This window comes from Branchiostoma lanceolatum, chromosome 10 (genome assembly GCF_035083965.1).
Source record: "Branchiostoma lanceolatum isolate klBraLanc5 chromosome 10, klBraLanc5.hap2, whole genome shotgun sequence".
Lineage (NCBI taxonomy): Eukaryota > Metazoa > Chordata > Leptocardii > Amphioxiformes > Branchiostomatidae > Branchiostoma > Branchiostoma lanceolatum.
In genome coordinates, this window is record NC_089731.1 from 16,104,769 (window position 1) to 16,128,633 (window position 23,865).

The 23,865-nt window shown below is 42.0% G+C and overlaps 1 protein-coding gene across 1 annotated transcript; it reads left to right on the forward strand.

Annotated features, from left to right (window-relative positions):
* Positions 1 to 3,630: 3,630 nt before the first annotated feature.
* On the forward strand, positions 3,631 to 5,153 carry LOC136443012 (uncharacterized). Its single transcript, XM_066440058.1, has 5 exons — positions 3,631 to 3,711; positions 3,882 to 3,992; positions 4,367 to 4,525; positions 4,654 to 4,824; positions 5,130 to 5,153. The coding sequence occupies exons 1-5, from the start codon at positions 3,706 to 3,708 to the stop codon at positions 5,151 to 5,153; spliced, it is 471 nt and encodes a 156-aa protein (XP_066296155.1). The 5' UTR covers positions 3,631 to 3,705.
* The last annotated feature ends 18,712 nt before the right edge of the window (positions 5,154 to 23,865 follow it).

Consider the following 23,865-nt stretch of genomic DNA (forward strand, 5'->3'; position numbering starts at 1 on the left):
TGTTCAGTCATGTTCCTTGTAGTGTGATAGCTCATGCTGTACCTTGATGGTACCTTTACAGTATTCTTTTACGTAAAAGCCATTATCGATGACTTAAAACAATTTTATATCATATAGGCAATCAATCATTTTGTATATGAGTTCTATGGAAGAACCTGGTAATTTGTTTTTGTCTTTTGTCATTGACATTTGACTGACATAATGCTTCAAAATGTTTGTTACTCACTGTCTTTGATATCTAGTTTTTTTGTTTAAATTTATTCGCTTGGTATATTGATTGACTGATTTTTCAGTCCCTCTTTAAAGCCCTTAAAAAGCCCTTTGAATAGTTAAAAGCTTCCGAATCACCAGAAAGTGGTTCTAAAGAAGTAGAAAGACCCTAATTTAGAAACCCAGCCACAACCTGATCCTTGACTGATGGAACAGCAGTTACCTCATGGTAGAAAGGTTTGTGGAATAATATCCAGCAGTGGTAGCTGCGTCTCATGACGACAGGATAAAGAAAGACAGCTTCAAGAAGCTCCAAAAATGCAGTGACATCGAGAGAATGGGGCGTTTCCTGGAAGTAATGAAGCTGCCCTATAAGATCACGGTAGCTATGTCGACTGAAAAAAGACCGACCTCGGGACAGGTCCTGCCCATGCTTCAAAAACATGCCCATGCTTCAAGTGCTTGAACAGGCCTGAACAAGGCCAGATGCATGTCCGTATTTTTTGCGTTTCCGTGCATGGATTTTTTTTTCTTTTTAGATATTGAATATCAAAAATATATATTGATATTTTAGTATATTAATCTATCAATATCATATTTATGAATATAATTTTTTCATTAATAAATAAAGAACTATTTTATATTTGTTATTTTTAAATATTCATTTAATATATACAAGGCCTTTGTCTTATGAACAGGACTTCATAGATTCCAAACCCGGCATTCGAATTTTTCTGTTCATTGTAATGGAAAATACCGTGCAGCGGCTCCTATGCGCGGTAAGATGATTCTTGCAAAACACTCGCCACTAAACTTCTATCCCCGATGTAAACAGAGGCTCTTGATGTTGTTTGCAAAACAGCGATCCTTTGTTACAGTAGCAAATGCTCCATTGTTCAGTATCGACTTCATTCAGACAACACGGACGTGGAAAGTGGCGCCGCTCGGCACAAAACTATGGGAATTTTCATTAATTTTAGCAAAATTACCCAGGAAAATAAGGAAGAAATGTTGTAAATGCGGAAACCAGAATAATACGGATGAGGTAGCTGTTGATTTGTTTTACATTTGGTAGTCATTTTAGATAGAACCTTAGCTGTTATGAACTTCTATTTCACTTAATTACCATAGTGCTGATGATTCAATGGTGCTTTTTCAAATTTTATGTTTTATTGCGTGCCATGTACATAATTACATTGATAGCTTTTATAATGAGCCTATTGTACATTTTACAAATAAGTACAAGTTGTAGGCCAAGACCAGCTTTTTCAAAAGCACTTAAGTTAAGTGACGTAACTTCAAAATTGCTTTCCCCAATCTGCCTTTCTCTATTAAAACAGTACTCATTTCCCAAAATGACAATTTTTCTTATAGACTGAACAGCCCTTGAGTGACTTTCTCTGGCAGATTTTACTTCAAGTAAAGGGAAAAGACAATTCACACTCATAAACGTAGCCGAAACGCCAGCTTTTTTGAAAAGCTCTTGTTTCTCTGATAACACATTATGTATGGAACCAATCTCAGGCTGATCTGGCACATTGTGATCCAGACTATCAGCCTCTATTTGACAAACTGAAGTCTAACAGTGGTTTAAGAATCCCAAACTTGATGAATTAAGGATGTTGAATAACCCTATCGATGTACTGATTTTGGTCGAAACATGGTTGCCCAGTATTGATGATTCCGAAGTGCATATACCAAACTGCACATTGTACAGAAAAGACAGATCACATGGCGGAGGTGTGGCGTGAAAATAAAAACGCAAAACAAGACTGAGTACCCTAAGGGATGGCACATTGGCAAGGTGAAGGTTGTGACCTTTCTAGACACAGGACCATCAGGCCATTTCAGATGGCCAGGCCGTGAGGACTTTCTAAAAGTGCATAAAAGATGCATACTTGATAAAGATGTGCAACTGTGCTGTCTCAGAACAGGCTCAAGGCAATATTGGATTGTACCACCTTCTGTTAGGAGTTTCCTGAACAATAAGTTTGATGAGTTCAGGGGAACTTACTAGTAGACTGAGTGTACATCTTTTGAAGCAATGCATTGTTAAGACATTGATTGGAGGTGGCAAGGGAGGGTGGCTGAGGAATTTTCCATAAGCATGCCTGTTATGACACGGGCGACTCGATAGAGATGGTTACGATAGGATACGTGATCAGAAGGTACACAAACAATGTACATATATTTTAGCAGGCCAAACCAGGGCCATCCAACTTCACACCCACAGTCATTAACATAGAAGAAATAGACTGCGAAGGATAGATGTCTTTGAAGAAATTCAAAAGTCGATATATTAGATTACTTACTCACTGTAAACAGCTACGGTTATGTATATGCTGACATACCGATGTTGGAAGGAGCCAAAGAGTATGCAAGGGTTTTCTCACAGAACGGACTGAGCATACGCAAGAACTGGGTCACGTTCTGGATTGATCAGTTCACCCACTTCGGCAATCAGACTAACAATCATGTCGAGGCCATCCATGGTTAACTAAAGAAGATTCTCAGAGGAAAAGTCACCCTGTCTCAGCTGGTTGAGATCTCGAGAACATACTCCTATTCTCAGCTGCTCAGGCAATATTCAAGTCTTCAATTAGGAAATGAGAGTAGCTATAGTACGTACCATTGGTGTAGCGATGGTACATTCCAAGATGGCGACGACTCTGTTAGACTGCTCCCCAAAACTCAGAATTTGTGGAATTTCAACGACCTATCGACTTGATATCGACTCAGCAATTGGAGCGCAACTATAATGGGATACCAGCTAAGTCACAAATTGAGACCATTTGACGACGTTGGACAACCAGAGGATTGTAATGGGATGCGCGCGATGATCCCAAGTAATTGAACACCACGAACGAGGCCATAGCTAGTACGTGCTCGCTGAAGCAGCCGGTTGATTTTCATGTTTCATGTTTTTGCACATGTAGTTGCACCATAGCTGTTCCAGCACCATACCTCTGTATCATAGAAGTAAAACAGAACGTGAACAGTATTTCACGATGTTACATTCTGTCTTCAGGGTAAGAAGATAACAGACCAGAATCCACCACAAGTATTAGATGACATGTTGTATAATCTGCTAACCTAGTATGTAATATAAACCTAAGTTTTGGCTTGACATTGTTAACGATTTATTTATAGCTTAGTCTTGTGCATTTTTTTTCCATATGCGCTTCAGTCTTGTGATGGTTTTTGTTAATTTTGTTTCTTCGATGTAATTTTACTTTGTGTTCTGTGTCCGCCGCTATGTGTGTGTTTGACGCATGCACACTTTGTGAAATTTTGTATTGAACTTTGAATATACTGTTCCCAGGGCTAACCCTTTGTAATAGCCTTCGGCTAGTTGGGTAGTCCTGGCTGTACTTTCCTACAGTCAAATAAAATCAAATCAAATCAAATCAAATCAACTACCAGGAGTCCGGGAGTGCCTGCAGTGATGAGTCTGACGTCTCAGTCCGCGTGAAAAACAAGTCCTTGAAAGCTAAAATGAAGGTAAGATAACGTAGCTTTACTTTTAGGTGACTGTCGGTGACTTTGTCAGTTTCCCAAACAAGTGCAGAGTGGAATACAACATTAAGAAACCTTCTATGAAACAGGGACAAGGGCACATTAAAATCATTGTTGCTAATCCATCACTTTTGCTATGTTTTTTCGACCTTAAGGGTAAGAAGACCATGAAGTCGCGCCTGAAGTACCCTTCGGACTCTAGCGGGACGGAGTCTGACTCCAACGCATACGTCAACCCGACTCGGATGAGTCAGGAGGATATGAAGGTACAGTCCTAGTTTAACCACCTTTCAACTAGTGGCCCGGTAGTCTGTGCATTTCTCGGTCCTTGTTCGTTTCGAAGTTTCAAACTGTTGACAAACCATGAAACATGGCTGGGGGTCAAACACCGAACTTGTAATCGTACAATCCATTGCTGGTATAATTAACAATAGCGGTGTTTTTTTAGATTGTATTTCGGCAATATATACATGGTTTAAGCACTGAAATATCGAGGCCTACGACGAAATAAGTGCGCTTAGAGCTTGGTATACTTCACAGTAGCAGTAAGTAGCCAAAGTGTGAGCGAACAGAAACAATCGTGAAAACGAAATGAATCAAGTTTGTCATCCCACCTTATTGTCTATTTTCTGTCCAACAGAGTAAGAAGAGTAACAAGGATACCAAGGAAACTACTGGACATCAAGGCTCCTCTGCGAACTCAAGGCCCTGGCCGGCGCCCCTCGACGAGGAAACTCCCAGGGGCCGCTGCAGTGTATTCGAGCAAGACTCGACTGAAGCAGAGTCACCACCGAATAAGGTAAGAATGCGTAGCTTTACATTTAGATGACAAGTGCAGAATGGAACATAACCATTTTATAAGACAAAGAATCGACACTTTGATCTTTGTTTCTAATCCATCACTCTTGTTAATTTTTGCTTCATCAGGATAACGAGACAAAAGACGACCCGTTAAGGAAAACAAGGAAGTCATTGATGAAGCAACCGAGAGCCACATTGAAGAGACGGCTAACCCGCCCGACGTACATTTCGGGCTCTAGCGGGACGGAGTCCGACGTCAGAGGCCAAACCGTGCGGACGAGTCAGAAGGCTATGAAGGTAAGATTAGGGACCTTTACCTTTTTAACTTAAGCCCTTTGTTAGTTTCAATTGTAGAATAATAAAAAAAGCTAAAGCTGGAGCAAAGGTGATTCCACCTTGTATGATATTGTTTTGGGGTTATACATGACAATGAATTGTCATGAATCAACCCAAGAAAGCTTCATGGTACGCTCTGTATGTTAAGAAGCAAAAATCATTTGTTTCATATAATCGTATGTCTCTGTACTGCATAACAAATATACCTGCGCTTGGTTATATATTTCATAATCTTGTGTAACATGACGAAAATTGTTTTGTTACAGAAGCGATCTAAGGGCATAGAATAACATTCATGTTATACTTTTTACAGAAAATGCCCATGGAATGCATGGAGCCGATGATGGCCAAGCTTGACCGGTTACTGGCCAGGTCTGAGAGGAAAGAAAGAGTAAGTAGTGAGTCCTATATGCATTTAATGTTACTTGGTACCACAATGCTTCAAGTTTGCACTTAACAGGAATTAACTTCATTTTTATCTATTTTGAAGCAAATCCCGGACAAAGCTACCCCTCTCGATCGAAGCCTCTGCTTGGAGAATAGCGAATTGCCACTCGAGCACCGAAGCAGAGCGTCATCCAACTCAACAACAGAAGGGCTGCTGACCCACGAGAAGCCGTCGTTTTCAGCCCTGGGATCCAGGACTCAGGAAACATGATCAATCAAGCATCCTCAATTATCGAAAGAACAACCAAAAAAATCTCAGAACCTACTTCTATTCCGGCTGGACCTCAGGATGTTTCAAAGTTCTGGTCTCAAATCAGGGTTAATAGCGGAGGGGAAAGAACAGGTCCTTCCAGTCAGCGAGAGAACTACATTTAGGGCCCATTGGCTCCGGATCATTTTAATTTTTATCACCTACTTTATTTTGGAAGAAGGTTCAATTCATACATTGACTGAACATCCTTACTGCATGTTAGTCTGCAGCTCTTATGTCATCATCATCATCGCTTAGATCCCTTACTTTTAAGGAGGTCCCCCGGGTGTCCCCTTGCCAGGCCTACTTTGCCACGCCGTTTTTCAGACATGTCATACTCCGCCCAAAAGCACGTTGTAGTTGGGGGAGAACTACATCGCCTCCATTTTCAGCCAAGCGGCTCCCGACAATTATAGTGAATAGACCCCAATTACCATTCCTTTTACATGTTCTTTTTACATTTTCTTATATAATATTATTGAAATATTTTATAATTTAAACAATTTATAGACATATGTATACATATATAGGCATATATATACACAGACACATATATGTATTATATATGTCCAATTAACTCCCCCATTTCCCCACATGTTCTTCAGTTTTGCCTATTCTTCTAGAAATGATGCTTTCTAATTTGTAAAAGTAGGAAAGGTAAGGGATAGAAGATTCTAGGCTTTAGAGATAAAGATTTTTAAAGATAAAGTGTTTTCCAACAGAATGACCATGTTTGACAGGCCTGGACACATCTCATTCAGATCTCCAAAAATTACATTAAAACGACTAAGTTGTAGGGGGTACCCAGTATGGTGTGACAAAAAAGCCTTGGGCATTTTTCTAAATCCTTTGAGCGAAGGTTCATTGAAAGGTACCCCTGTATGGTTTCCTTGAACTTTAAGTTAAAGATCATCATTTCCCTCTGGGTAGGTATAGGCTGAGAATTTTAGAATTACTGAAAAAAACAATACCTTTTTTTCATCTTTTGTTTTTTCAGGTTGACAATGTATTGGTCTTCAAAACCAGCGCCGAGTCGAGGGCCAAAGCCAAACTGATCGATCTCGTAAACGCATGCTGGGTGAGTCGTCCTGTGTGTTTTGAGGTGGAAAACGGCCGGTCAACGCACATCGCCCCCGAAGTAGCTGTTGGTGGACCCGTCTCACCATACTCAGACAGCTTCGGCTGGCTTGCAGGGGACGTAGACGGTCACCGAGAACGAGTCGTCGCCGGGAGGCCATGTGTCAAGAGCATCGCTGACGGCTGTGTCAAACAGGCGCGTCCTATACATAGGATGTCATTGGATGAAATAATCCGGCTGTTGGATATAGCGAAGCGGCCGGCGTAACTCTTGGCTGCTATATGCACCTTTGCAGCTGTACAGTGCGTGTGGTGCTAACCACTTTAAACAAGAATATTAAGTGTGATAGATCAATCATATGGATGAAAGCTCTAGTATTCCGATTCAGGTTCTTATGTTTATTGTGAAAAAGTACAAAGTCAATTGTTTCAACTTCTTTTTTCCCTAGAACAAAAAATGTCAATGTTCAAACCCATTCCAGTTCTTATGCTGTGAAAAGGTACAGTCACTTGTAACAGAGTCAGTTGTTTTAAGCTTTAATTTTTCCTAAAAGAACAAAAATGTAATATGTTGAAACCCATCCCAGTTCTTATGTTTACTGTGAAAAAGTACAAAGTCAGATTTTTAAAAAGTTTTCTTACAAGAGAACAAGAAAAAGCTAATGTTCAAACCCATTCCAGGTCTCATGTTTACTGTGAAAAAGTAGTCAGTAGATACAGAGCCAGTTGTTTTAAGTTTTCTTTTCCCAACAAGAGAACAAAAGAATGTCAATGTTCAAACCCATTCCAGTGTTTAAATAAAGTCAGTTATAAATCTTTACCTGTCGTGTGAAGACATGTTTGTGTGCTTATCCCATTACAGTATGGCAGCTTGTAGCAATCAACATTTTTTCTAAATTCTCTATTTTGTTGTATGATTTTATCATGGATAGCATAAACAACGATGATGACCGAATCATTATTAGTTTACCACGGCGTTAGAAGGTGGAAAATACACAGATTATGTTGACAAACAAGTAGCCAAACAAGAGAGAAGTAAGAACATAAAAAAATGTGAAGCCTGTGGCACTGAAGTGGCAAAAACCAAACGCATTTGTTCAAACCAAGACTGCCAAGCCAACCTGAAACAAGTGGAAGAAGCAACTTTGGGGCGGAACATGTTTGGTACAATGTTGCCGACCACCATAAGAGTATGGAAATGCTACAGATTGCCATAAAAGGATGTACTGATGAGATGTTGCTACCGTATGTCAGGGGAAAACTTGAAAAGGGGGAGAAAACACCTTATCAGCTGATGACCTGTGTCTTGTACATGTGGCTGCCTCACGACCGAAACCCCAACTTTGTCTACCTACAGCAACAGATCAATCTGAATGGACTGGCCATACAAAACTTCCGTGGGGGGCAAGGTGAAAAAATACCGGGTATGTCCAAGCTGGGATGGAAATCTTTTCACCTCTGTTTAGTGGTAGGAACCATCCCAAGTACCAGGCCATTGATCTGCTCGACTGTATGGACCGAATGATGTATCTTCCAGACCTGCGGACTTCCATGGAACAGAGTCTGTCAGCAGCGGGAGCAGGTCCGTAGGGGAGGGTATGGACGCCAAGCCAGAGGAGAAGAATAAAGCGTCCGCCTCTCCGTCCTCGCCGGGGCAAAGAAACGAAAGAGGGTGACCACGCCCACAACAACGCCCCGCAGAAAAAAATAACTTTGGGGACCTATCCAACTAAGCCCCTCAAGGCTGACCAGTACATCGCAGTGGCGTTCAATGATACGTACTATGTGGGCAAGGTGAAATCTGTTTGTGGAAAGATAGCAGAGGTCAAGTATCTGGAATATCATGGGTGCGGGACGTACAGCCCCACTAAGAAGGCTATCGAAGAAGTCGAGGACAAGTATGTCCTTGCCGTAGATCTGCCCTTCAGAGAGATGACGGAGGGAAAGATTGCGGTGCATGCGCATGATAGGGAGGGCCTAAACAAACATTGGAAATGGTATGTCCAAACCTTTGGACCGTTGTGAATTAGCTCTTCCCTATTTTGCACCTATTTTCTAAATACATTAGTCTGTCAGGTATGGATTACTGACGTTTATAATTGATGTTAATTCTAGCATACGTATCCCTAAGTACCCCATTTATAAAAATCCCGGGTTTGTATTACACCGCGGGTTTATGTGAACTAACGTTATAAGACAGGAGTTCCAATAGTTCCATGTACACATGTTGATTTCATGTATGTTGGATACTGTAGTCTTTTTTTATCTGAATGCCTGTCTGTAGGTAAATAAAAAGGTGCCAGGGAACAGCAGGGGAAACCTTTACAGAAGAGGTTATATCTAACTAGGTGTATAAATGTGCAAGTAGCACTTGTTCTAGAGTCAAATGATACACAGTACTTATTCTTACATTCCAAGTATCAATGGCAACGGCCTGTGTGACCAAGAGCTTTTCTAGATCAATCTAGCGGTTTGGTAGGATTGCTTAACTGTGTGAATCATGTAACTACGTATGAGAAACAAACGAGGATATTTTAATACCTTTCGTTGTTTTGTTTTCAGGTTTCTAGTTTAGTTTTAATACAAAATTGTGTCAAGCTTCCCTTATCTTTCTTCGTTTGCCATCTGACTGGTGACGGTGATAAAACCTCTCTATCAGGAGTGAGAAACCATAAACAGCCAATTCTTATCCTCATTAAAGACGCATCAGACCGACTGGAATGGGCGTAATATTCCACACCCCCTGGAATGAACGTGTGGCCGGCCATGTCTAGAGCGGAAAATAAAATACCCTTAAATGTTACATCATGTAGTACATTTATACAATGTATGCTACACATTGTTTTTGATTTGTCATTCCCTGTACCTTCAAACAGAGGTATTGATACTCTTACTCTTGGATTGTAGATGGATTGTAGATCATCTTTTCTTGACAAAATAGCATACATTCTGCTTTCTTTTGCAGGTTCAATGCTGCTGATGCAACTGATAGCTTTATCATGTAGTATTGACTACAATTATTTTTTTTTCATGCATAGGAATGGACTATGCAGAGGACCCCAACACGGAAGGCCGTCCATTTCCTGTGTTTGGCCTTCAATCCAGACCAGTGGCCGGACAGCATGGAGGAGTTTCCGTGCTATGGAGAAGAATACATGGAGTTCCTGATGGAGTATTTCCAGACCGTCTTGAACAAGTAAATGGCATGGCTGTCAAGAAAAATCTATTAAAGGTAGCAAATGCCCTGTGAATTGATGATATCAAACCTGAAAACATTCATATTAATGAGATTATTAACATTTACTTTATTATTCAGGAATGGCTGTGATGTTGAGCGGTGCCTAGATGAGTGGCGGTCCATGAAGATGACGGTTCGCCGGTCTTTCAACAAGGACAAGTCATACAACGACCTGTACGAGGCACTGTACTGTAAAGGGAGCCGCATTGCACAGCCTACAAGGTGAGTGTTGTGTGATACTATTTTAATGCAGACACCAGTTGAAAGATAAGATGACAACTCGCACTTATATTATTGCAACATTGGTGACTCATACCCTTTGTGTAAGCACATTCATGAAGTCCATTCATGCCAGATGTGCTTTCGTCAGCATGCACAACCTACATTGAATGCTGTTAGCATGTACAGTGATGTGTTCATTTTTACAACCGATATTCCATTTCTAAGGGTCCAAAGTTCCACGAAGTGCGGTGGTTAATCTTTCGTAAATGTATTGTTGACATTCGCCGCTCACTTCCCTCGCTGCTTGAGTTAACGTTGTTCATGTGAGAGGAGTATACAACGAGGTTAGGAGCTTCAAGTTCATGTACAACCTGCACATGTTAGGATGTATTTGCTAAACTGTACTTGATCAGCAATGTGTTCCGGACTCGAGAGCAAGACTTCTCTAAAGTAGATCCCACCATCACTGCCACTATTACTGCCCTTGACAATATTGCGGCTGGGGATCATGGGCCATCAATGACAGGTTTCCTGGCAGCAGACTTGCCGAACCTGTACCCCGGGGTGGAAGTCAGCAACACTCACCAGAGGACAAGGGAACAGACGGAAAACATGACAGTCAACTTTGTCGCGGCGGTGGTCCAAAACCTGCGAGACCGGTTTCCTGAGACCGAGCTCATCACCACTTTCAAGATAATTGACCCCAAGAATTTACCACCGCGTCAGGATGCTCTACGACGGTATGGCACGCAAGAGCTCGAAACCCTGTTGGCCAAGAATGGAGGCGTGGAAGCCGACCAGTTCCTGACGGTTGACGCGACCCAGGCGCGCCAGGAATGGGACCTCGTGCGACAGCTTACGTTCCGGCTCCGCCGTGAAGACGACACCCTGACAACGAACTCGTTGTGAGAGGAGCTTGAATGTGTGCATGAATTAGAAATTTTCCCCAACGTGCTCAAGTTAACCACTGTAGGCAGGTTGCTCCCCATTTGCACGGCAGACGGCGAGCGAGGGTTTTCCACCCAGAACAGGATCAAGACGCGTCTCAGAAACGCTCTGTACAAATTACATTAGTCCTAATGATTTTCATTCGTTTTATTAACTTGCAGTTCGTGTTGGGGCCAAACACCGACTGTTGTTCGTGAGCCCCAACGCCATGGCTAAGGCAGAGGCCGGCAGATCCACCACGGCCAGGGTGAGGATCATGGCGGAAGTAGTATTCACAAGGGAGGAGCTGCTGACCAGAACAGCAGGGGGCGACGGAAGGAGGCCGCAGCTCGACATGAGCAGGATCGAGGCCATAACAGATGAGGCGTAACACTTTTAAAACTTCTGTAACATGATACTACAAGACACGTTTGATCACTTTTCCGCCTGCAATTAAATTTGGGTTCTATCAAAGTATAGCCCAATAGTCGACTTGTAGTTGTATTGTGACAGAACGCCACATGCACCGTCAATTGGCCATATAGCTAAAATCATTCCTGCACTTATTCATTGCATATATTAAAAGATGTACTAGTAACTTATTTTCTTCTGTAAACAGAATGGGTTGCGTAGTTCGAGGGTCGGACGATTGATGCGCGGCTTACATTGGACGACATTTCCGCAATCAATGCCAAGTGTCGCAACCTCCCGAAGGAGAAGCGAGACGCAGAGGATGCAGCGAAAGCGGGGCCCAAGTCTAGTTAAAAAGGATTTTTTTTTTAAACGTGTTCATTGGTATGCAACGCTTCTGTCATATGTTATACGTGTGAGGCAACATGATTCTATGTCAGCCAAATCAAGCACGGCGTTAAGGCAGACGACACATTCTGTTAGTAAATATGTCAAGTCTACAGAACGTACCAGTAAAGGTACTAAGCTGATTTCCTTTTGTTCTTCTTGCACTATCCATGGCATGATAACAACACTTGTTTCCGAGGGAAAATCTCAAGAGGCCATTGCTCACCTTGACCTTTTTGCTTCTCACAGTCGAGACTACTTGCAGACAATAGTTCAACAGCCGACTTGGGTTATTCAACGTTCTTATGATTTCTGCTCTGACCAAACAAAAAGATGGTCAGGTGTCAATGTTGCTATCAACACTAACTGAAAGAAAAAAACATGTATCTGCATAATAAGTAAGCAATTTGTTTTGTCTTCCTTGTTTCTTTCTACCTTTGTACCTCATTAGATTTCATCTCTGAACATATAGGGAATATAGTGCAGGGCTTTAGATATATTCTCTTTTTTACAAATAAGATTTACTTTTAATACTTGCTCCCCAAATTTCAGTTGTAGTTCATGATGGCAACAAAACTTACGACTAACAGCATTCATATATTGAGATTTGACAAAATGTTACTTGATAATGACCAAGATTGCATATTTTTGAGTTTCTAAGTGTTTTACCTGCATTTTCAGTCATGTTCCTTGTAGTGTGATAGCTCATGCTGTACCTTGATGGTACCTTTACAGTATTCTTTTACGTAAAAGCCATTATCGATGACTTTAAACAATTTTATATCATATAGGCAATCAATCATTTTGTATATGAGTTCTATGGAAGAACCTGGTTATTTGTTTTTGTCTTTGACATTTGACTGACATAATGCTTCAAAATGTTTGTTACTCACTGTCCTTGATATCTAGTTTTTTTTGTTTAAATTTATTCGCTTGGTATATTGCATGACTGATTTTTCAGTCCCTCTTTAAAGCCCTTAAAAAGCCCTTTGAATAGTTAAAAGCTTCCGAATCACCAGAAAGTGGTTCTAAAGAAGTAGAAAGACCCTAATTGAGAAACCCAGCCACAACCTGATCCTTGACTGATGGAACAGCAGTTACCTCATGGTGGAAAGGTTTGTGCAACAATATCCAGCAGTGGTATCTGCGTCTCATGACGACAGGATAAAGAAAGACAGCTTCAAGAAGCTCCAGAAATGCAGTGACGATGACATCGAGAGAATGGGGCGTTTCCAGGAAGTAATGAAGCTACCCTATATAAGATCACGGTAGCTATGTCGACTGAAAAAAGACCGACCTCGGGACAGGTCCTGCCCATGCTTCAAAAACATGTTTTGTCGGCCAAGTGCTTGAACAGGCCTGTACAAGGCCAGATGCATGTCCATGTTTTTTTTCTCTGATAACACATTATGTATGGAACCAATCTCAGGCTGATCTGGCACATTGTGATCCAGACTATCAGCCTCTATTTGACAAACTGAAATCTAACAGTAGTTTAAGAATCCCAAACTTGATGAATTAAGGATGTTGAATAACCCTATCGATGTACTGATTTTGGTCGAAACATGGTTGCCCAGTATTGATGATTCCGAAGTGCATATACCAAACTGCACATTGTACAGAAAAGACAGATCACATGGCGGAGTTGTGGCGTGAAAATAAAAACGCAAAATAAGACTGAGTACCCTAAGGGATGGCACATTGGCAAGGTGAAGGTTGTGACCTTTATAGACACAGGACCATCAGGCCATTTCAGATGGCCAGGCCGTGAGGACTTTCTAAAAGTGCATAAAAGATGCATACTTGATAAAGATGTGCAACTGTGCTGTCTCAGAACGGGCTCAATGCAATATTGGATTGTACCACCTTCTGTTAGGAGTTTCCTGAACAATACGTTTGATGAGTTCAGGGGTACTTACTGATAGACTGAATGTACATCTTTTGAAGCAATGCATTGTTAAGACATTGATTGGAGGTGGCAAGGAAGGGTGGCTGAGGAATTTTCCATGAGCATGCCTGTTATGACACGGGCGACTCGATAGAGATGGTTACGATAGGATACGTGATCAGAAGGTACGCAAACAATGTACATATATTTTAGCAGGCCAAACCAGGGCCATCCAACTTCACACCCACAGTCATTAACATAGAAGAAATAGACTGCGAAGGATAGATGTCTTTGAAGAAATTCAAAAGTCGATATATTAGCTTACTTACTCACTGTAAACTGCTACGGTTAGGTATATGCTGACATACTGATGTTGGAAGGAGCCAAAGAGTATGCAAGGGTTTTCTCACAGAACGGACTGAGCATACGCAAGAACTGGGTCACGTTCTGGATTGATCAGTTTACCCACTTCGGCAATCAGACTAACAATCATGTCGAGGCCATCCATGGTTAACTAAAGAAGATTCTCAGAGGAAAAGTCAACCTGTCTCAGCTGGTTGAGATCTCGAGAACATACTTCTTTTCTAAACTGCTCAGGCAATTGTTCAAGACTTCAATTAGGAAATGAAAGTTACTCTCCAAGCAGAGCTAGGGTTTCGGCTGGTTTTTAACGTGTTTTTAGGCGTTTTTGTCATGCCTTCTACTTTGCCATCGTTTTTGTTGTGTCGCAAACCCAAGCTCTGCAGGCAGACGGAAGCTTCAATGCCTAATAAACCTAATCACTCCAACACATTACAAGCGTTTCACAAGTTAGTGCGAAGCGTGCCCGGCCAGGCACGGGATTCCCTCCCCACGCGCCACAGAATTTCCGGCCCAGTCTCACCATGGACATAATCCTCGGTCTATCGGCCGTGGCCATGTTTTCATGCCATGTTCTTACGCTTCCCCTACTCCTTGGCTAACTGCAATTACTTTCGTATGAAAATGATAGCTCAACGTGCAACCAAAGACATCTGGAGTTTACAAAGTCTCCACGATACTCAACTACGATCCAGGCCATTTGGGCCGTCGTACCAGAAGACGATGTACAGCCCGAAATAGCCATAGATTCCCTCATTTTTAATCCCCACTGCGGAAATGCCATGCTGTAGTGGGAAGATATCGTTGAATCTCAAAAAGTCTCTAAACTACTACCCACAAATAACGTTACATATAAACCGAATCAGGACGCCATGTTGTAAAGTCGCTTTATGTCCGTCAGCAAATGACTTGCCTATCGTGACCGCACTTCATTTACACCATCCAAAAACCATCAAAGAACAAAGCACACAAAAATTGGTACAATCCTCAGGTATCGTGGGGATTTTTTAGTCTCTGTTGGTAGCACTCCGTCGCCAATTTCGCTGGTGTTGTTGAAAAGTTCCGTCCAATCTGAACACAGCGAGCGGCGGCATTGGTAACCGCATGTAACGTAAACAAGGCACGTGTTCCCGTTCATAATCCATTTAACGATGCCTGAGATAATGATAATAATAATTACTAGTAATGCAGTTCAAGTTAATACGTAATACATATTTATTTTATATGTCTTGTTCATGCATCATTGTATTTTTCTTGTGAGGTTTCCAATGGAAATGTACGTTATGATGCTATCAATGATCATGCCGGCGTGAGATCGTGGACACCAGCCTGTCGCATGAATAGGGCAGTCAGCGGGGGACCGGCGCGGCCTGATGAATGCCGCTCTACATTTGCCGGATGTGTGATAATCCGGGGCAGTAAAATTGTTACCACTAATGATTATCTAACGGTTCTCGGGGAGGAGTACTGTCACCTTTTTTTCAATGGAAGTAAATAGGTTTGCCCCGCCCCGAGGTCAGTGCCTGCAGAGCTTGGGTTTGCGACACAACAAAAACGATGGCAAAGTAGAAGGCATGACAAAAACGCCTTAAAACACGTTAAAAACCAGCCGAAACCATAGCTCTGCTTGGAGAGTAATGAAAGTAGCTATGGTACGTACCATTGGTGTGGCGATGGTACGTTCCAAGATGGCGACGACATTTTGATCTCTGTTAGACTGCTCCCAAAAACTCAGAATTTGTGGAATTTCAACGACCTATCGACTTGATATCAACTCAGCAATTGGAGTGCAACTATCATGGAATACCAAATTGAGACAATTTTGACGACGTTGGACAACCAGAGGATTGTAATGGGATGCGCGCGATGATCCCAAGTAATTGAACACCACGAACGAGGTCATAGCTAGAACGTGCTCGCTGAAGCAGCCGGTTGATTTTCATGTTTCATTTTCATGTTTCTGCACATGTATAGTTGCACCATAGCTGTTCCAGCACCATACCTCTGTATCATAGAAGTAAAACAGAACGTGAACAGTATTTCACGATGTTACATTCTGTCTTCAGGGTAAGAAGATAACAGACCATAATCCACCAGCCACAAAGGCGAAAGGACGTCACGCGGCCACAAGTCCTGACCGGAACTACCAGGAGTCCGGGAGTGCCTGCAGTGATGAGTCTGACGTCTCAGTCCGCGTGAAAAACAAGTCCTTGAAAGCTAAAATGAAGGTAAGATAACGTAGCTTTACTTTTAGGTGACTGTCGGTGACTTTGTCAGTTTCCCAAACAAGTGCGGAGTGGAACACAACATTAAGAAACCTTTTATGAAACAGGGACAAGGGCACATTAAAATCATTGTTGCTAATCCATCACTTTTGCTATGTTTTTTTCGTCCTTTAGGGTAAGAAGACCATGAAGTCGCGCCTGAAGTACCCTTCGGACTCTAGCGGGACGGAGTCTGACTCCAACGCATACGTCAACCCGACTCGGATGAGTAGGAGGATTTGAAGGTACAGTCCTAGTTTAACCACCTTTCAACTAGTGGCCCGGTAGTCTGTGCATTTCACGGCCCTTGTTCGTTTCGAAGTTTCAAACTGTTGACAAACCATGAAACATGGCACAGGCGGCACAGACTTGGCCGGGGGTCAAACGCCGAACTTGTAATCCCACAATCCATTGCTGGTATAAATAACAATAGCGGTGTTTTTTTTTTTAGATTGTGTGTATTTCGGCAATATATACATGGTTTAAGCGCTGAAATATCGAGGCCTACGACGAAATAAGTGCGCTTGGTATACTGCACAGTACCAGTAAGTAGCCAAAGTGTGAGCGAACAGAAACAATCTTGAAAACGAAATGAATCAAGTTTGTCATCCCACCTTATTGTCTATTTTCTGTCCAACAGAGTAAGAAGAGTAACAAGGATACCAAGGAAACTACTGGATATCAAGGCTCCTCTGCGAACTCAAGGCCCTGGCCGGCGCCCCTCGACGAGGAAACTCCCAGGGGCCGCTGCAGTGTATTCGAGCAAGACTCGACTGAAGCAGAGTCACCACCGAAGAAGGTAACAATGCGTAGCTTCACATTTAGATGGCAAGTGCAGAATGGAACACAACAATTTTATAAGACAAAGAATCGACACTTTGATCTTTGTTTCTAATCCATCACTCTTGTTAATTTTTGTTTCATCAGGATAACGAGACAAAAGACGACCCGTTAAGGAAAACAAGGAAGTCCTTGATGAAGCGACCGAGAGCCACATTGAAGGGACGGCTCACCCGCCCGACGTACATTTCGGGCTCTAGCGGGACGGAGTCCGACGTAAGAGGCCAAACCGTGCGGATGAGTCAGAAGGCTATGAAGGTAAGATTAGGGAGCTTTACTTTTTAACTTAAGCCCTTTGTTAGTTTCAATTGTAGAATAGAAAAAAAACTAAAGCTGGAGCAAAGGTGATTCCACCTTGTATGATATTGTTTTGGGGTTATACATGACAATGAATTGTCATGAATCAACCCAAGAAAGCTTCAAGCTTTCTGACTAATGGTACGCTCTGTATGTTAAGAAGCAAAATGCATTTGTTTCATATCATTGTATGTCTCTGTACTGCATAACAAATATACCTGCGCTTGGTTATATATTTCATAATCTTGTGTAACATGACGAAACTTGTTTAGTTACGAACAAAACAAAGAAGCGATCTAAGGGCATAGAATAACATTCATGTTAAACTTATACAGAAAATGCTTATGGAATGCCTGGAGCCGATGATGGCCAAGCTTGACCAGTTACTGGCCAGGTCTTAGAGGAAAGAAAGAGTAAGTAGTGAGTCCTATATGCATTTTATGTTACTTGGTACCACAATGCTTCAAGTTTGCACTTAACAGGAATTAACTTCATTTTTATCTATTTTTGAAGCAAATCCCAGACAAAGCTACCCCTCTCGATCGAAGCCTCTGCCACTCGAGCTCCGAAGCAGAGCGTCATCCAACTCGCCGTCACAGAAGGGCTGCTGACCCACGAGAAGCCGTCGCTTTCAGCCCTGGGATCCAGGACTCAGGATCTGGGTAGGTATAGGCTGAGAATTTTAGAATTACTGAAAAAAACAATACCTTTTTTTCATCTTTTGTTGTTTCAGGTTGACAATATATTGGTCTTCAAAACCAGCGCCGAGTCGAGGGCCAAAGCCAAACTGATCGATCTCGAAAACGCCTGCTGGGTGAGTCGTCCTGTGTGTTTTGAGGTGTACAACGGCCGGTCAACGCACATCGCCCCCGAAGCAGCTGTTGGTGGACCCGTCTCACCATACTCAGACATCTACAGCTTCGGCTGGCTTGCAGGGGACGTAGACGGTCACCGAGAACGAGTCGTCGCCGGGAGGCCATGTGTCAAGAGCATCGCTGACCGCTGTGTCAAACAGGCGCGTCCTATACATAGGATGTCATTGGACGAACATGTACCTTTGCAGCTGTACAGTGCGTGTGGTGCTAACCCTTGAATCAAGAATATTAAGTGTGATAGATCAATCATATGGATGAAAGCTCTAGTATTCCGATTCAGGTTCTTATGTTTATTGTGAAAAAGTACAAAGCCAATTCTTTCAACTTCTTTTTTTCCCTAGAACAAAAAATGTCCAAACCCATTCCAATTCTAATGTGTACTTTAAAAACACAAACTGTAAGTCAGTTGTTTTAAGTTCTCTTTTTCCCTACAACGAGCAAAAGAATGTCAATGTTAAAATCCATTCCAGTTCTTATGCTGTGAAAAAGTACAGTCACTTGTAACAGTCAGTTGTTTTAAGTTTTAATTTTTCCCAAAAGAACAAAAAATGTAATATGTTTAAACCCATCCCAGTTCTTATGTTTACTGTGAAAAAGTACAGTCAGATTTTTACAAAGTTTTCTTACAAGAGAACAAGAAAAAGCTAATGTTCAAACCCATTCCAGTTCTCATGTTTACTGTGAAAAAGTAGTCAGTAGATGCAGAGCCAGTTGTTTTAAGTTCTCTTTTCCCAACAAGAGAACAAAAGAATGTCAATGTTCAAACCCATTCCTGTGCTTAAATATTCAGTTATACATCTTCACCTGTAGTGTGTTGACATGTTTGTGTGTTTATCCCATTACAGTATGGCAGTTTGTGGCAATCAACATTTTTCTAAATACTCTATTTTGTTGTATGATTTTATCATGGATAGCATAAACAACGATGATGACCGAATCATTATCAATTTACCACGGCGTTGCAGCGCGAGTACAATGTTTTTATACTTCTCAACAGACACATTTGAATCAAGGCGAAGGAGGATATGCTATTCCTTCTGAAACAGGAACCATTTACTTGTAGCAAAGCCAATGGGAGTATTAGCGATGATGACAGCGGTGGGGAGTTGGAGAGACATTCCCGGAGTCTCTCAGGGAAAAGGAAGAAACAAGAAAATGAAATAAGAAAAAGGAGAGCAAGATGGTAAGCTTATATATCACAAGTGGTTTATAAAAATAGTCATCATCAAAACTTTGTTTTCTTCTCTTGACCAAAGTAGTGGTGTTTATTTCACCTTCTTACTTTTCATCGCCAATTGAGTTGGTTTTCTTTTCCGAATAACTGGTAGTTTTATGCTACTTTTTTGACCTGTTTCAAAAACGTCACTATGGACCTGAGAACCAGAACATTAGCTTGTTTTGTTACAGGTTGAAGATTTTAAGGTGGCAATCTTGTAAGTCACCAGCAAAAAGACCACATTGTTATTGGTGTCACCGTGCCTGAAGGCTCCTCATCTGACATCAGCTGAAAGGAAGCAGAGAGCACTGCGCAAAATTGTTGACAGCGATGGCACACACATACAAGGAGTGAGCAATAACTAATAGTAAGCTTTTTGTCAATATGCTGGGAGAGGTTTCGGCTGGTGGCATGATTGACACAGTCAAGTCCTATTTACAAAACATAGCATCAACGCCTTTACCATTCCCGAAAGGTGACGTCACGGCATAATTTGCATCAGAATAGAGCGGCGGGATTACATGACACCTGAGAAAGTCTTTCATTTCGTCTGTGACACTCATCCAGTCGACAATACAAGTACCAAGTTATACATCTGTGACAATCATCCATTCGACTCAAGACTTCGACATGCCGAACCGCGACAAGACCAAGCAGAAACGGCAGAACAGGGGCAAGGCAAGGTGCCTGGTTAGGGTGGCCGGGGTCGCGAAGAAAAATGCAGCAGCGGCGGCCGAGAGTGCATCCAACTTGACCAAAATGACCATCAACTTGCAGGCCGCTGTGGTTGTGGCGGAGACAGCCAACGCAACCGCCGCGAAGGTTACGGAACAGGCCGCAGGTGAGATGAAGAGGCAGATCAACGATCTCCAGGCCGAAGTTGACAGCCTCCGACGGGAAAAGGCGACCGCATTGGAGGAGGCAGAGAGGCCAGAGCAAACGGCGGCGGGAGTCACCGCCGTAAAATGTCAGCGACTCCTGTGAGATCTGCTTTGAGAAGAACACAGTTGATCACACCTACAGTGCCAGAAAACCGGCAAACAAGAGGGGGCGAAAGAGGAAAGTAGATAGGCGCGCTGGCCCTGGAGGGAAAAAGTCTACAGGAGGTGACCACGGGGGGACCACACAAAGCAGCAGCCACACAGACCAAGTCTTGCTAATGGAGGTCAGCACGCAGACAGATCCTGACGTGTGTGGCTACGTTATCGACCCTCTCCAACCAAACCTAGATGAAGTGCCAGTCCCTCTCTTGTGCAAACTTGTAACTGAAGCAGCATCCGTGCAGAGAGAACACATAATTAAAGACATAAGTAACATTGGAGGAATGTACAAACATCCAGAGGTGCTGGTAAACACAGACCCAAACAAGTATTTCTCCAACAGAAATGCAGTTTGTCAGAGTTTTGTAAATGGTCTAGGTGAGAAAGCTTCCATTGCGTCTAAAGTAATGACGCTGGAGCAGCTGTACCACCTTGTATCACCAGCGGTAGTTGCTCCGTTTTCCTTTAGTAGGAATCTGCTGTCCTATGCTATTACAAATAGCAAGCTTGTGGTAAACATGCTGGGGAAAGTTTCTGCAGGTGGAATGTTCCACACAGTAAAGTCGTACCTGCAGAACATTGCATCCAAACCGTTGCCGTTCCCCGCTGGCGACTGTGAAGTCGCCATCGACAACGACCAGAAATTGAAAAAACAGTGGTCTGTCAGGGCCCAAGTAAAGCTGACCTGCAGCGTTGTCACCAGTGTCTGTCAGGTACAGCACGCAGAGAAGATGGAGCTGCAGGGGAGACAAGACTTGGCTCCAGCGTTTTGGGGGAACTACCTTGAGAAGGCAAAGGAACGTGAGGAAATCAAAGAACTGCTGAGAGGCTGTATCAAGACCTCAGTAACTTCGGAAGAGATACATAGGTGTGAGGTTAGAAAGTTGGTGCATGAAAGGTTAACCAAAGTCGTGAATGAACAGCAGTTAGAAGGAGGGCAGTTCATAGACCATGTGGACTAACAGGTGGAAGAACAAGAAAGAAAGAAGAATATCCTGAGATTATTAGAAAAGAAATAGATCTGTCCAAGGCTATTTTGTCTAATTTGACAATATCGTGTTATATTTGGGGCCAAAACATTAAAAACAGTGACTTTTGTTCTAATTTTCCCTAAAAAATTGCTCTTGCTAAAATATGATCATTCTAAGGTCAAATAGCATTGGATAATATTTTTCAGCAAGGTATAACAGATTCATTGCTATTTCTAGCAATCATGTGATTTTGACCGGGGAATTAGCATTTAAAGCTGGCATACTACGGGGATTTAAGGCCTGTGACACTTGAGAGTTACGTAATTGATGGTAAGACAGTTTTGTAACTGTTATATGCGTGGTCGTATCAATACCCAACTTCGCAGACAATAAGTATTATGGGGTTCTTATGGAATACATCTGCAATAATTTTGGGTTAAAAATAACGATTTTTAATTTACTGCCCTTTCCCCGCTGATGTATAAATCACCCGCCTTTTTCGCGCCATACCACACCCCGGGGGCCGTTCGAACGTTCGAACATGTTCGGACGGTACCATTTTGCGGCTTCCACGGGGGTCCCTTTTTGTTGATAGCCTCTACTTATGTTAATATTTGATAGATATTTGATCAATATCTGTACTGTTATTATCCATAAGTCCTGCCAAAAGTAGTTAGTATGCCAAACATTTAGTAGATTCCTGTTTTTGCAATATAACGTTACATTGTACCCGATTGGAAAATTTTGAAAACGTCACGGTCTCACAAGGTTACCTGCGGTCACTGAGCGGTTCGAAATTCATGTTCGACAGAAAGTGTCACAGGCCTTAACCTGCCTGAGTGTGTTTCCAACAGCTGAGGGCCCACTTCTTCCGTGCCATGAGTGTGCCAGACAACACGTCCTCGCAGGGTCAGCGCTACAATCTGGAGCCTGAAGTAGACGCGTGGAGGGCCAGACTGCGAGCAGACGGGAACCTGTCAGAACCATTCAACGCAGATGCACCCCACACATCTATCTCTGGGCAGCAGCTGACATCAAATCTTCTGGACTTTGAGAAGATTGCACGCACAAATAAGGTGAAGATTTTGGAGGAAGTATATCTAGAAGGAAAACAAAAGTCAGAGGTAAAGCAAACTTGTGTATATGTCACGGAGGATGAAAGGTGTAAAGAGGAGCACATCTCTAGGCAGACGAAAGCTGATATTGTCGAGAAGATAAAAGAGATGTTTGTACAGTTTGTAGTAGAGGATGTGAAGATGTACTATGTTGAAAGGTTGTCTGTGATGAAGAATTGGATCAACAAAGAAAGAGGACTTGTTGGAACTGTACTTTGAAGTTCAAAATGAAGCCATTGACCAAACCAATATCCGAGGCGCTTTACAGCTAAATGTCTTAAGTGATGCAGGTCAGACTGAGTTGTGATTTTAAGGTGTAATACTCATGTGCTTTGTTAAAGCATGCAATTTTTGACATATATTTCTATCTGTCATGTTTTTTGTCAGGATATCACAACATGTGTTGGTAGTACATATATAAGTAAGCGGTTTTGTCAACTATTATTGTCATATAGACATGTAGAAATGAATTGATATTGTATGCTCTGTACATTTCATCAGTGTCTGTGGTACACTTTCTTCACAAGTTCAGTCAAGTTAGACAATGTTTGTCAACTTTGATATTTCACTTATAATCTTGTATTTTGTGGAAACATGCTGTCTTTGATGTAAATATAGTCATGGCAGTATACAGCTGAACATTATGACAACACAACACAACAAGCAAGTTGATTGATATATATGTATATTTGCAAAAAATAACATGTTATAAGCAGTTAGGTGAACAACTTACTTCAAGAGACTTGTAAGACTTGGTGCAGGTAATGCTATGTTCATGTACATAAAGATATTTGCCTTTGACGAAGTTTGAGACATGTAACGCCATGTTAATGTACTGGTATATAATGATATTTTCCTTTGAATCAGGTAACACCATATTAATGTACACACTGTATAAAGATATTCTACTTTGAAGTTTGATACAGTTAACACTATGTTCATGTTACATTGTGTACAAAGATATTTTCCTTTGAGACAGGTGCCAATATGTTCATGTATATAAAGATATTCTTCTTTGAGACAGGTGCCAATATGTCCATGTATATAAAGATATTCTCCTTTGAGACAGGTACCAATATGTTCATATATATAAAGATATTCTTCTTTGAGACAGGTGCCAATATGTTCATGTATATAAAGATATTCTCCTTTGAGACAGGTGCCAATATGTTCATGT

Bases quoted from the DNA above. Each gene is read 5' to 3' on its own strand.
- LOC136443012 (XM_066440058.1), top strand. The intron at 3,993-4,366 runs GTACAGTCCTAG...TCTGTCCAACAG, and splicing joins TGAGTCAGGAGGATATGAAG to AGTAAGAAGAGTAACAAGGA. The intron at 4,526-4,653 runs GTAAGAATGCGT...TTGCTTCATCAG, and splicing joins CAGAGTCACCACCGAATAAG to GATAACGAGACAAAAGACGA.